Consider the following 15,788-nt stretch of genomic DNA (forward strand, 5'->3'; position numbering starts at 1 on the left):
TTCTGAATGTCAAAATCTTTCGAAAATTGCAGATCTATAAGCTCACAACACATCGTACCACAGTGCATTGTGAGCTTGTAGATTAGCTATTATCGAACAGACAAAGTATAAAAAGGGGCATTATTGTTTTTTTTTGTTTTTAGAATAATAATCTATATCTAAAAAGTAACTTGTAACTTGAGTTTTTCAATATTTGCCTCTGAGATTTACAATTTACAATTTACAGTTCAGACATTTAGAAGACACTCAAATCAAAAACACTAAAAAAAAACTCAAATTTCTATATACATCTACTTCCCTAACATCCTTTAAAATCACCCTGAAAAAACACTTACAGGCGGCAGCCGTTCGTAACTGGTAAAAACAAACCTAACCCAGCTTTACCCTCCCTCTGACCCTTCTTTGTAATTATCTACTGTATATATTTTTTGCATTTTTTGTTATTTTCTTTCTGACTATATCTACTGCATAGTACTGTGTTCTATCCGTCTGTCATTCAATGTTATATGAGATACTTTAATGGTTTCCTGTGCAAATAAGCCAAGTTAACCTTGTACGAGTGAACTGTACCGTCATGAAACTGTACCCTTTTCTATGCAAAATTCTAATAAAGTCTTCAATCAATCAATCAAACAGTGTCACACAAAAGTAGCATAAATGAGTCGATCTACAAGCTCACAACACATTGCATCGCAAAGTTGTAGATCTACTATGTAGAAAGTGAAAATGAAAGTGGTTCAGTGTGTCTGTGGCTTCTATACACATTGAACCAAGGAAAAGTATTAACAAGGGCTTGTGACTAAATAATAACTACATTGGATCCAATAGAACACAGGTTATTTATTTTTTCCATTTCCTGAAAAGCAACTGTTTTTGGACAATGGACATGAGGTTTACATCCGGAAGTGTCAAAGTGTTCGTTGAACTCTAGTCAATATACAAGGTAAATATTCACAGCAAATCAGTGCAGAGAGAACCGTGTGGGCCTCTTAGAGACTATGATACCAGATATCCTAGTGGAGTAAAAATAAAAAGTATTGAAAAATGGACGTACGCAAGTAAAGTAATAAAAATACTGTCCTTCAGAATTGTTCGGAGGTTGTGGGTTCAAATCCACCGCTGTGCATCCGGCTTTGTCGAGCGTCTACACACAAACACAATTGGCCTGTGTTCAGGGGAGTGAAGCCACGCAGGGAGGGTGATAATTGGCACTGCCCGTAATCCTACGGGCTGGGGCGGCACCTGTCAAGAGGGAGTGTTGGGCGGGGTACTTAAGTATAGTACTTGAGTAAATACACTTAGTTATCTTCCCCCACTGGCTGCATCTCAATGTGTGGTGAACGTGTAACGTCATACTCGCCGGCGTCACACTTGAAGGATCGTGTGAGCCGGCAATGGAGGCGGCGCGAGGCATTGGCCACCGCGGCGTCCCACTGTCCCGTGGCGTGCGGCAGGCGGGGCAGGAATTCCCAGTTCTGCAGCTTGCTGGGCAGGAAGCGAGGACAGCGCGACTGCATCATGTCAACAACGATGACAAAGATGACCGCGACGATGACAAGCACATAGAAACCGACGAGGACCTTCCAGCCAGCCAGCGACAGGACGAACACAATTCCTGGAATGACCAGGAAACAGAGAAGGAGGTGGAGCAGGGAAAACCAGCGGTACTTGGCCGTGATGTCGCCCAGGCACCTGGCCAGCCGGACGGGCACCCGCATGAATGGGACGGGGTACCACAGCATGACGCCCACAACGTTGAAGAAGAAATGACAAAGTGCGATCTGGGAAAAAAAGGAACACAAATGCAAAGTCAATCACCCCCCAAGCCACAATCTCTTCATGCTGCTAGTTAGCTACCGTGGCACATGCAGGCAACACCACAGCATTAAATACCAAACAGACCATGGGACAGTTTCCACAGCCATCAGACTGCTGAACTGCCTATGAGCCCTGTTACCCTATTACACTGGCAATATCACTATCACTTGTCTCTGTCTTTCTGTATGGTGAAGGGGAAGTGTTCTGTTCTTTACATATTTAGTGTAGGGTTTTCAGCTCAGTGTTTCTTTTTATCTTGCCTTACAACTCTTCTTATTGTTGCTGTTGCCATCTGTCACACCTAATGGGGATCCTAAATAAATTCAGAGTAAACTCACACTCAAACTTACATGACAGTGAGCTATATTTGGTATCTGCTAGGTATGTTTTAACAGCACACTTTATGTTTATGTTTGTTACTGTTCTGCTTTGATGTTTGATATTTTTGACTATTTTACACCAGCAAACTAATGTGATGTGACATAATTAGTCATCATTTACCACAGTAAAAATATGCAAAAGATACAAGTGGATTTGTGGTAAAACCTGTAATCCGTGGGTTAATGTTTCTCCAGGGCAAGCCACGGCAGTCAGGATAGCTGTGGCTGTTGAGCCGATGTTTGAGCCCAAGATCAGAGGATAGGCTCTCTCCAGGCTGATGACACCAGCACCTGATGGGACGAGAAGTTAAGACAGCATTATTTTCTTTAATATGTTAATATGTTATATTTTAATCAAGGGGAACAACGCCTGTCGTAAGTTGATGATGTAATTTGTCCATGTGTGGTCCAGCCCTATGGAATGTATGGAATGCATGTGCTGACTAAAACTACCTCAGTAACTTAATAAAGGTTAATATGAGCAATATTTCAAATGCATTTTAGTTAGAACATGCATTCCATAAATTACATAGGGCTTTTTGTAGCATTTGTAAACACATACCGGTATTTAAAATATTGTCTTGATGCTCATATTAACTTTAGGCAAGCATTCCATACATTCCATAGTTCAAAATTATATCATCAACTTGTGACCGGCGTTGTCCACTGCCTTGAGTAAAATATGAACTATTTCTAAAATAAATAAAATATTGATTTAATTTAAAATGTTATTCATAGAGGGCAATTATAATGTATTAAGGCATATAAGGATTATTAGCCAGGGAAAACATTGACTCCAATATTGAACCTTGATACTATATTAACCGGCATCTCAGGAAAACTGTATTTACATCATCGTGAAGGTGCCATGAATGAACATACCGACAAGAGGCATTATGGCTGAGGAGAAGACAGAGCTGCTCTGAAAGATAATGGTCATTCCTGCTCCCACCACAATGGCAACGTAACCCGGGACCCAGCCGAAAGGGAAGGGGAGATCTAGACAAACTAAAACAACACCAGCTGAACAGAATACAGCATGAACAATCACACATATCTCCTTACCACTGGACTACACCACACTAAAGGGGAATAAAAAAAACTCTGTAAAAAAAAGACAAAGTACGTTTACATTGAAAGAAACATGGATGAGCACTCTTTGGTTCACTCGTATTTATTTTTATGTACCTGCATTGAGCACCTTCATAATGACCACGACCCCCTGTCCCCTCAGCATGGAGTTAAGGATTTTGCAGACCACGATGAAGCCGCAGTAGAGGACAAACAACATCAGCGGGAGCAGGATGAATCCCACGGAGAGATCGGACAGGTCGACATTGGTGAAGATGTGCACACCTGCGGGAGACATTCAGACGCATGCATATGGAGTAGACCTGCCTAAAGATCATTAGCCTAATACCTCCTCTGACCCAGGGGGGATCCCCTCGGCCCTCTGTATGTTTGAGGCCTGATGTAGCTCAGGGTTCGAATCTCAGTTGTTACATAGATAAGACCGGCAACACGTCATCGCTAAATCCACCAAAGCCTGCTGCCTGCCGCCCTGTCATGCTTGATTTCCTACCAGCTCACCTCGTCTCCGTGTATCCACACCAGCGAGCCTAACACCATACACCACCTCCGAGCCAACCCCCCTGTCCCTTCGCTTGGTGTGAATAAACTCCCTCTAACCGTGGCGTGGACCCCTGTGTTTGATTCTGCTTTCAGCACTCAGCTATGTTGGCTATAGCCGTGACAATTCGCTTGCCAGGGGTTCCAAAACTCTTCTTATGGGTTGGGGACAAGGGCATAGTATCCAGCTTGCAAGTTGAGGTGATATAGGAAGATACTTCAAGAAGGAGTTCATATCAACGGCCGCTAGTTTCGCTGTTTCCCCAGTGCTGGTGTCAGAAACAATAACTCTCCATTCAAGTGAAAGGGTTTTTGCCGAACTTTACACTTGATTTTATTACCTTAATAAACATTGTCATAAATAGTTTGTGCTTCCAGTCGCTAGTTTAAAGTTTTCTTTCAATCACCATGATATGCGTTTTGTTCAATTATGGTCCCATGTATTTTAAAATTGATGATAATAAAGTAGCGTATGCCGTAGGAGGGGTGTGGCTAGCTTGATTCACAAGCACCCAACAATAGCATTTATTGACCCTATATGGGCGTAAAACTATCCATTCATTTTTACGGTCTATGGGTGGGGAGAGGGCACTGTGTGATTGTGGAGAGCCAGCGAGATCCACTACCGACACTGACGCGGCAGTGACAGGTCAATGGCGCGTCAGTGACGGCCGTTTATTCTACCGACCGTCGGTCAATAAAACGACCGTCAATATTTTTACTGGCTGTCGGAAAATTAAATGACGGCCGGAAAAAAAAACCGACGGAGGCAGTTTTTTTTTGCCAGCGTCGGTGAATTATTATTGACCAACTGCCCAAAAGACCGTCAGCCTAATAGTTCTGACAGTCGGTTTTTTCTCTCTCTCTCTCTCTCTCCCTCTCTCCTACTCTCCCCTCTCTCTCTCTCTCTCTCTCTCTCTCTCTCTCTGTGTGTGTGTGTGTGTGTGTGTGTGTGTGTGTGTGTGTGTGTGTGTGTGTGTGTGTGTGTGTGTGTGTGTGTGTGCGCGCGCGTTCGTGCGTGTAATTATTGTTAAGCATCTTTCATGTTACGCTCTCGAGACGTCAACCCGAATATAAATATTTGTTAAATAAATACATTACATACAAATACAACATGAATCCACAAGGTGGCACGGTCTAGCACCACATTCCTCTGCTGACAGTTGAGATCACAATTTTGTATTTACCCTTTTTATAAAACATGTGTGTATTAAGCTACCTTAATGTTATTCATGCAACACCTAACAAGCAGGCAAGCAGGCTCCTCCCTAGCGGCGTATATAGCCAGGATTTACCAACTGGCTAGGCCTGGCACAATGTGGGTGGGCATGTGAGCAAATAAATAAATATTTAAATGTTGGCTATTTTAAAATAGCCAACATTTAAATATTTACATGGACATAATACAGTCATTCACTTCAAAGAGCCGTTCAAAAGATTCGTTCGCGAACGTCGCATCAAAAGAGAGAGAGAGAGAGAGAGAGAGAGAGAGAGAGAGAGGGGGGGAGAGGGAGAGAGAGAGAGAGAGAGAGAGAGAGAGAGAGAGAGAGAGACAGAAAGTGAGAGTGAGTGTCTGCTATTGTCTGCGGTGGATTCTATTCCTTTGAAGTCATAATTGGACCATTAGGTTTTTTTGTAACATAATTGTTTGTTTGTTTTACTCAGTCCTCAGCCTACTGAAGCCCATTATAACAAACTTTGAGTGCTTTGTGCAGATGCAGCCACGCAGCCCACGCTCCCCCAATAAAACAAGACGTTAACCACCATATAATAAAATAAAATAAAACTCAGATAAGACAAAAAACATGGACTGTCTTTATAGGCTTCGGTTTCCTTCAAATAGTGCATTTAATCAGTGGTGAAAAACAAAAAAGTACATTTTGTCCCAAAGTAAGTGTCCAGTATAGGCTAACTTATGTACAAATCGTTTGTTATAGGCCTAAATAAAAGTCCGTAGATTCAAACAGCCTAAAATAGGCTTAATCATTTATATCTGCAAAGTGACTAGGCCTAGTAAAGTTTTCAAATAGTTGTAGGGAGTTGAAGTAGAATATTTAGCTCCGAGATGTAGTGGAGTAGGCCTAGAAGTAAAAGTATCGGGACCCCTTTGAAGACGTTTTCCTCTATAGCGGCCTGGTCAGCTGTGTGTGTTGTCCAGTGCCAGATGGTTCTGCTGAAAAGGCTCTATAGTGCAATAAGTGCATGCAGTTATTATAATTCCAAGACAAAGCATGGTCACTTATGTCTGTCTGGTGTCTGCACTGTGTCTGCACAAGTTTTTAAACCACCGCCCACGCGACTCCCTTGGGTAATCTCCACTCCTTTGATGTCTAAATTGGCCAATAGGTACAGGCGTGTAGCTTAATAGCCCATCGTCAATTCTTTGTTTGATGATTCCCAGCTGGTTAACAAGTTGGAGATGCGCTATCCGTGATGGATGTATAGGCTACAGACAGATCAGACCTGATATTGGTAGGCCTGTTCCCACCGGGATTGGTCGCCAAACAGCGAAAAATAGCCGATCCACAAGCACAGATTTACACAACAGATCTGCTATTTTCGGTGAGCTGCCTATAACGCTTTGATTAAATAAGATCTGATTAAATAAGCCATGTCACGGGGACCCTTATATTGTGATTTGGCAGAGCCTAAGAAGGCATATTATGGACCTACTCTATGTATTTTATTCATTTCTCCTAATAATTAACAAATGAAGCACTGGTGGGCATTACAGCTACAGATGTAATTTGTTGGGTGTAGCCTAATAAATAAAGAAAAAGAAAAAAAGACGGACACCAGTGAATGCACCGCATCATGGCGTGTCGTCATTTCATTTTAATATTTTATTTTTTACTAAGCCTGTAGCTTTGGACACTATGAACAACAAATGTACTTGACGTTAATGGAGTGAACAATAAGTTAATAAGTGTTTAGAGAGATCAGCAGCTGCCAGCTGCAGGAAAGATGACACACAAATTATTTAGCCGACATTTGGAGAGAGATTTACCGACGCTAGAAAAATGTCCTCATGGATAATACTATAATTTTGCCAAGGTATTAAACAAATGCTAAGTTAACTGAAGGTCAATAGTTGATGCTTAGCTAAACACATTTGTTTTATTTCGCTGTTTTAATATGTAAATGTTATGATGAAAAAAAAAAAGAAAACATGTCCAGCTCTGTGCATGGCTCAGGCCGAGAGGGAATGTACAGTATTTAATATATATATATTGGGCTTGTCATTCATTAATGCATTAAATAATGATTGCCCAGGACTCAGGAGCCATTTGATCTCGAGAAGTATAAGCCTAGTTGGGAATATATTTGCTTCCCTGAAATTAAACAAACTGTTTCACACGTGCGTGCGTGCATGCGTGGGTGCGGGAGAGTGCAAAAGCACTGCTCCAGACGCTCCATCGATCCAGCTCTCCAATGGAACTACAGGTAAGCGTTTGAAGCCACACGAATAATAATTCACCGACGCTGGCAAAAAAAAACTGCCTCCGTCGGTTTTTTTTCCGGCCGTCATTTAATTTTCCGACAGCCAGTAAAAATATTGACGGTCGTTTTATTGACCGACGGTCGGTAGAATAAACGGCCGTCACTGACGCGCCATTGACCTGTCACTGCCGCGTCAGTGTCGGTAGTGGATCTCGCCCCTGCTGTGTGGCTGCCCAGTTGATGAATACTTACATTTCTCAAGGTTTATGGTCTCAGTCACATTCGTTTGGGTCCAGGTCAGGTTGCCATCCTGCCAACAGGGGGCACCGACAGTGCAGTTCTCCAGTCCTGGTGCTGTCACGTTCATTAGAATCTGGGATAAAATTCAAATAGTCCTAAGAAAATATGCAATACTTTTGAGATGTACCAAAGCAAAGCATGATGAGCAGGAAGAGGAAATACTAGGAAGAACTGACATTTTTTGAAGCATTGATGAATTCTTACCGTCTTTTCTCGCGTTTTACACCAGACTTTGATCAGGCTTTTGTTTCTGGCTTCTGGATCACCAGTGGCAATGTCTCTGATAACTGATTTGTTCAGCTATACAGGCAAACACATTATACATATCAGTAGGGCCTTTGCATTATGTATCACATGTGGTCATTCCACAAACACAGCTCATAGTATGTGATTGTGCCTGTAGATATTGTAGCATCTCAAGAGGCTCTCAGTTATGCTGTGAACGATTGTGTTGATGATGCTACCGGTACCTGGATGATGGAGTCGATGAGTGGCTTCGCGATGAAGTTGAACAGTTCCGGGGCGTTGACTCCACCTTGGATGTTGAAGGAGTCGATCACAAGCTTGGTGAGTTTCTCCAGAAATCCTGTCATCCACTCGAGGGGCAGAAGGACCGCCACAGTCAGCCAGTTGAAGACAGCATTGAGAGCAGCATCAGCAAATACCCTGCAAGTCAAAAAGACTATTATTCTTTATGGCAGATACTTTTATCTGCCATAGGGTGTGTGTGTGTGTGTGTGTGTGTGCGTGTGCGTGTGCGCGCGCGCGCGCGCGCGTGCGTGCGTGTGTGTGAGTTTAGTCATGCATAAAAAAAAAGATTAGTTAAAATCATTATGATTTACCTGCCCAATGCATTTTGATCCCCTGCCTGCATCCCTGCCACAATGTAGCTTGTGACCGTGGCTCCAATATTGACGCCCATGATTATCGGCACCGCTGATTGGACACCTAGCACTGTGAATGAAAACAAAACTTATTAATACATCACCAACAATGTCTCTGTGTGTTTGTGTGTGTAGCTGCATAGTGGAGTGGGTGTGTTAACTTGGTGCGCACACTCCTGTGTAGATGTTGCATGTGAAAACATATCCCTTATGTGCTTATACAGTATATGTTTGTGTGCTTGTGTCTACGTTTACAGTAGATCCATGTGTACGTGCTTACATCCAGCAGACACCATGCTGACCACCATTGAGGAGGACGGGGTGGAGCTCTGGAATATCATCGTGACCAACATCCCCATCACGCAGCCAGCCACAGGATTGGACAACACAATATTGTCCTTGAATATGTCACCAGCTGCCTTGCCTGCGTGTGCAACACAAAAAGTCAAAAACAAAAGAAGGTCAAAAACATGGCAGCGCACTACTCTATACAAACTGTAAAATAATAGCACCTCCACCAGCACTTTGTGTGAGTGAGGGCTACAGGAACAATTTGTGGTACACAAGCAAAAGTATAGACTGTGGCAGCGGTTGGCAAGTTAGTCGGACCTTGTCAGTTTTTTCCCAAGCCATTAATTAGATGGTGGGCCAGAACATCATCAATGGCTAATTTAAGAATTAGAACTTGAGACGTCTTACACAATAATAAACACAAAGTTAGCATAGATGTTACTGTAACTTCATACTTCCTACTTACATTAACTACGTATGTGATCAAATGTTACAGACTGTCACACGGTTGAGACTTTGCCACTTTGTGCCTGGTTCATTGTTTGGCTAATCACACCCTTGTGTGTCTAGCCGTTACATTTCAGGAAAAAGAAAAATGTGTTCCAGTGGATTCCATTATTATAGTAGTTATTATTTAGTCACAAGCTCTTCTGGTGAAATATGTTAAAATAGCAGAATCTACAAGCTCACATCATATTGCAATGTGATACATTGTGAGCTTTTATATCTGCAATTTGTGCTACTTTTGCGTGATTGTTGTACAAGGAAGTATGACATTCATTTACACCCCCCCCCCCCCCCCCCCTCAAAAAGAAAAGAATGTAGGATAGGGTCTCTGCACCCGGAAAACCTGTGTTACAATGTAAGCTTCTGCTCTCACAACACCTGCATGTGACGCACTGATAAAAATGCTTCTTTAATCATTTTTGGAAGGCCACGGCACATGTATACACAGAGAGAAATAGTGTAATATTGAATGCTTGTGAAACAAGTTTCGCATGAGACAAGAGGGTTCGGGTTCGTGAATTCAGGTGGGGTTAGATTCTCTATTTGGACATTATAGCCTATATGGGGGCCAACAATGTATAGGAAATGGGCCGCACACAGTGGCAAGAGCTGCTTTTCTTTTGCTTTACTGCACCTCAGGACGAGAAACAAACGTTCTGGCTATCCAGCCTTCTTCAGTGTATCAGCTGTTGTAGGCTGAATAGCCGGAATGTGTGTTTCTCGTCCTGAGGGGCAGTAAAGCAAAAGAAAAGCAGCTCTTGCCACTGTGTGCGGTCCATTTCCTATACATTGTTGATGAGCTGGGAGGACGCCGCACCAGTCGGGTCGGAGTGCGGGTAACAAAAAAGCTTATATGGGGGACCATCAGTCAGAAACGATACGTCTACGAAATAATTTACTCCTGGCCTCCAAACTGTGGAATAAACTCCCTGTCGCACTTAGAACTACAGACTCACTCCCTAGCTTCTGCCGTGGACCGAAGACTCACCTCTTCAGACTTGATATTCCTATGCATTTGTTGTATTATTGTTGATGTACTGACATATTATATATTGTAAGTCACTTTGGATTAAAGCGTCTGCTAAATGCCTAAATTGTAAATTGTAATTTGCGGGCCAGATGTTATTGCTGGCAGGCCATGTTGCCTACCACTGGCAAATGTGTGGCCATAAAAGTGGACACTCAATAATCCTTATCAAAATGATCACATCTGCTTTTTGGGTTAGGGTTAGGACTCATGCTGTGTGGAACCAATTCAGTGATGGATTGTTACCTCCGATCAGCTGGAATGCGATGCTCAAAAGGTGCAGAGAACATACAATGATGTAGAAGTCTGCCATCAGCAGGGACAACTTGGTTATAGCCTTGAGGACCTTCAGGACCTTCCACTTGGTGTCCAGTTCTGTTCAAGGACAAACAAGAACTCAATCAGCAGCATGTTGTAGTTTTAAAGCAAAAATAGCTGAATCTACAAGCTCAGAGAACTTGTAGACAGGCTATTTTTGATGAGCGAGAACATCACATGACTATGAATAAAACATAATTGTACAATGGGAACAGAGGCATTCTCTCACCTGACCACTTGGGCCCCGTGGCTGTGTTCTCCAGCCCAGGCACATCCCTGGGGCCACCATTCATATCTACTGGCTCCTCCTGTATGTGGTCCACTGATGGTAGAACGACCGGGTCTTTGGGCAGGAATGGAAGATAGAGGTTATAGAGGAGTTTGGTACCATTTATCTGTTAGTGAGGCTGCAGGACCACGTTGGAAACGTGTTCAAGTGATTAATTATGCTTTAATGATAGTGTAGCCTATATCTTTTACTAAAATCAAAACAAATACCAGCAAGGATTGTGAAGGTACAAGGATTGTCAGAAGAAATGGTTTTACCTAGACGGGAGGAGGAATGAAGTGCAGGCTGAATAGCCATGCTGCATAAACAGAAAACAGAACAAAGATCAGTTAATTAATATTACAATAAACCAAACCATGGCATGTTTACATTTCAACACTGAGATTGTGTTTATAGTCTCTTGAAATGGCATAAGAGTGTTTTCTCATCAGAACGTTCTTTTATATAACAGTTGATTGCTCTGCTCAATGGGGGCCAACAAATGTATGAAATGCAGAAGACATGCGATTATAACCTGCCATCAACTCATTCCCGACATTGTCACATGATTGCATCATCATTTAAACAGCATCTTCAACTACAATTTTCAAAAGCATGTGAACTTTCAGTGGCGGCTGGCATAATGGGTTTACAACCTAGGCTACCTCTAACTTTAAAAATCACACCCTGTGAAGTGAGCGGTGGTCATGCTTGCATAACGTCTTCAGACTAGGATATAGGTCTAGGATACACACACACAAATATTGCTATGGCAAAACGCTGAGGAAAACACATTGCTATGGCAAAACGCTGAGGAAAAGTGGCTACAGACACACGCACAGCCACTCTATGGGGCGGTTTACCACCGCTCAAAAACGCAAAAGGCTTTATAGTTTAGACAAGTTAAGCTTTCAAATACGAACAATACATTCTCTATAATGTGTAAATAATCGAGTGTCTGATCTGCTGAATTTCCGCCGAGGGATTCACAAAGATCTAGCAAACCTATGCATGTGCACAATTCAGCACCATGGACAGCGTACGGGTCCGAGAGATCAGACTATAAAGTTATTTTAGTTATTTTAGGTAGGCAGTAGGCTACTATCTGAGGATATTTCACAGCGGGGGGAAAACGTGTTTTCTTTTATTGATCCCGTGGGGAAATGCAGTTTCCAGAGTCATACACAGCGGTTTAAAACGCATGGCAGATACAGAAAGAAAGAAAGTAAAACCCTATATCAACACAGTCGTTGCGACTGGCAGGTTACAGCAATAATTAGGCTAGTTCTATTCATTATTGAGGCTTCACTTGAACATTGTTGAACATGGGCCACGTGCTGTCTCAATATGCAGCAATATCAGACAGACTCGACAGAGAATCAAAGATAGACTGTAAGTGCCAGACCAATAGTAGAAAGTAGGAGTCTAATAGCTCACACTAGCCTATACATTGTATAACATTATATTGAATATCATATGAGATGATATGGACAGATCGTCTGTCAATTAATACGCACCTGTGGAGCCTGCCGTCAGGAGCCCTGAGCGATGGATGGAGGCGCGTCCACGATCCACATGATCTCCCAGGAAGTGCATGTCTCAACACGTACGTTACTGTTCAGGTTCAACTCCTCTAGTATTCAACTATTCATTTAACTCCGCGAGCATGTGTGCACCCTGGGAGTTGCAAGTGGAGAGGTGGTACAGCAATGTGGAGTTGATTGTTGTGTGATATTGCTCTCAACTGGGTCAATCTGTCTGCATTAGGGAGGTCCACTTGCACTAAATAATTCCTCAAATACAAGAATAAGCATTAAGCAAAATAGCCAACATTCTTTTAACCTTGCATTTCACCAAAGTGTGGCACCTAACATTGATATAGCTATTTTCAGTTTCAGTTTGTGGGACATTTCGAACCTGATAGAATATAATATAGCCTATACAACTAAAATATATTATACTGATGCTACTAGACTTCTAGGCATTAGCCTGCACAGTATCTATGCTATGCGTACTGTATATAGTAGGCTATGCAATAATGCCAACTAAGGACTTGAAAATTAGTCACTGCCTAGATAAGGCTGACCTCTGCTGGTTACAATGGAGAACTACTGTTAGGTTATTCATACTTATTAGGCTTAAGTCATCAACATGGCAACAAAGATGCACTGGGTGGGAATCCATGCAGTCATTTGACCATAATAATAATAATAATGCATTTTATTTAAAGGCGCCTTTCAGGACACTCATGTCATGTCTGACAAGATGTTGACTTGATTTAAGCCTTAATTATTACAAGCACAGAGGATTTCACCGCGCCACCCGATCATTACTGAAGAGCAGTGAGTGTTAAGTCAGCAACCAGTGACCACCGGTGAACACGCAGGCATGACATGAGACATGAGGAGATGCACGAGACTGGGGTCAAGTGGCGCCGGTAATTAGCTAACACTGTGCTTTTTAGCGGCCGGACGGGCTGCTGACATTTTCAAAACAAAGCCTATAATAAAATATGCAGCCTCAACAGGCTTCAACGCGATTCGTCTTTGCCAGAACACGTTTGTAGTTGTACCGTGCCATCTGGGCCAGTCAGTGTGTGGGGTAGAGGTCTTCACGGGTCCAATTTTAAATTATTCCATTTTAGCATCCAGCATCTTGTACAAAGCTGTGGTTGATGTGCATATCCTATACTTCCCTTGTCTACAATCAATGTAATAGTCCAGGATGTTAGCTCCAGAATATGAAGGAATCGTTCAGTTTGCATGAAATTTGGTACACTTGTAGCCAAAGGCATTCCGAAAAGATTTGGATATGGAGGCATCATGAATTTTCAACATGGCGCCCATGGCAGCCATTTTTCAAAATGGCTGCTAGCAACAACTGTTTTCTTAGGAGTAATGGATATAATATGATAGTTTAGACATATTTACCATTCATAGTACTTGGTAAATGCCTTTTGGATAATTTAAAAGTCATTGAATTGAATATTCAAGATGGCTGCCATTTTTCAAGATGGCAGCCATCACTTGTATGACTGATATGGGTGATCTCTGTGTCAAATCAGTAATTTTTATGACGCAGAATTCAAATTTGGAACTTTAGAATTGGCCAAAAACTTCCTTCTATCTCACTGCAAAGGCTACTATACAGTACAGTATATTATCACTGTTTCTTTAAAGATGGCAGCCATATGGCCAAAATCTAAATTATAATCGCAAGAAAATAGAGCTAATATCTATTTTATTGGAATTACATTTTGATCCAATAAACTTAACAATCCCTACATCAGCAACACATGAACCATTTAATGAATGGAAATATAATATAATAGTAATAGAAGTTTGTGGCCCTTCGTGCCGCTCACCTCTAGAGTTTGTGTCCGCTTCCTTACTATACTGTAGTGTACTGTACCTTACTGTACTGTACTGTACTGTACTGTACTGTACTGTACTGTACTGTACTGACCTAACTGTACTGCACTGTACTGTACTGTACTGTACTGTGCTGTACTGTACTGTACTGTACTGTACTGTACTGTACTGTCCTTACTGTACTCTACTGTACTCTACTGTACTCTACTGTACTGTACTGTAGAATAGTGTACTGTACCTTACTGTACTGTCCTTACTGTACTCTACTGTACTGTACTGTCCTTACTGTACTCTACTGTACTGTACTGTACTGTCCTTACTGTACTCTACTGTACTGTACTGTACTGTACCTTACCGTACTGTACTGTACTGTACTGACCTAACTATACTGCACTGTACTGTACTGTACCTTACTGTACTGTACTGTACTGTACTGTCCTTACTGTACTCTACTGTACTGTATACTGTACCTTACTGTACTGTAGTGTACTGTACATTACTGTACTGTAGTATAGTGTACTGTACCTTACTGTACTGTGCTGTACTGTCCTTACTGTAGTGTACTGTAGTGTACTGTACTGTATTGTACCTTACTGTACCTTACTGTACTGTACTGTCCTTACTGTACTCTACTGTACTGTATACTGTACCTTACTGTACTGTAGTGTACTGTACATTACTGTACTGTAGTATAGTGTACTGTACCTTACTGTACTGTGCTGTACTGTCCTTACTGTAGTGTACTGTAGTGTACTGTACTGTATTGTACCTTACTGTACCTTACTGTACTGTATGGTACTGTACTGTAGTGTACCTTACTGTGCTGTACTGTAGTGTAAAAGTGCTATATACTGTACTGTTGTGTACCTTACTGTGCTGTATTGTAGTGTAAAAGCGCTATATACAATCCAGATAGTATTATTGTTATTATTATGACTATTGTTATTGCTATTGCAACTGATATGGAGATCTCTACCTTTATCTATCCATCCATCCATCCATCCATCCATCCATCCATCCATCCGTCCGTCCGTCCGTCCGTCCGTCCATCCGTCCATCTGTCTATCCGTCTGTCTGTCTGTCTGTCTGTCTCTTTCTCTCTATTGATAGATGTTTCTATCTATCTGATATGGAGAATTTCTTGTACATTTTCTCATCAAACAAAAAAACATGTTTGCAGTAGGCAGAGGGACTATCCTTTACCACCTTTTACTACAGGGAAACACATTTAAGTATGGGATATGGGAACTAGGTTCGGATAAGACACCTAGCCCTACACCTAGCAGGATCGTTCATCCAGTACCATTTAATTCCTGTGCGATCTGTACACCATCTGGGTAGCTATGTGAAAGTCATACAAAGCCCTGTTAACTGTGGCTCAGCTCTTCCACACTGGCACACCCTGTCCATTCAGGTGCAGCTATCTAACTACATCTAATGTAAACTACACAGATGTGGGACTAAAATTATATAGCATTTAGGAAACTAAACTACACTACCACTCAGGGCAGCCATGAAGGCCATGAGCCGCTTTCCAATCCGAGGGGTTCGCAC

General features: G+C 42.1%; 1 protein-coding gene across 1 annotated transcript; it reads right to left on the bottom strand.

The window, feature by feature from the left end:
• Positions 1–1,298: 1,298 nt before the first annotated feature.
• Positions 1,299–12,459, bottom strand: LOC308288317 (sodium-dependent phosphate transport protein 2B-like; the record flags this gene model as incomplete). Its single annotated transcript, XM_080729724.1, has 12 exons — positions 1,299–1,781; positions 2,365–2,489; positions 3,081–3,221; positions 3,387–3,554; positions 7,521–7,641; positions 7,773–7,868; positions 8,039–8,234; positions 8,411–8,522; positions 8,733–8,876; positions 10,524–10,652; positions 10,825–10,938; positions 12,381–12,459. The coding sequence occupies 12 exons, from the start codon at positions 12,457–12,459 to the stop codon at positions 1,299–1,301; spliced, it is 1,908 nt and encodes a 635-aa protein (XP_080585850.1).
• Positions 12,460–15,788: the final 3,329 nt, after the last annotated feature.

Source organism: Nannobrachium achirus (genome assembly GCF_963921795.1).
Source record: "Nannobrachium achirus genome assembly, chromosome: 1".
Lineage (NCBI taxonomy): Eukaryota > Metazoa > Chordata > Actinopteri > Myctophiformes > Myctophidae > Nannobrachium > Nannobrachium achirus.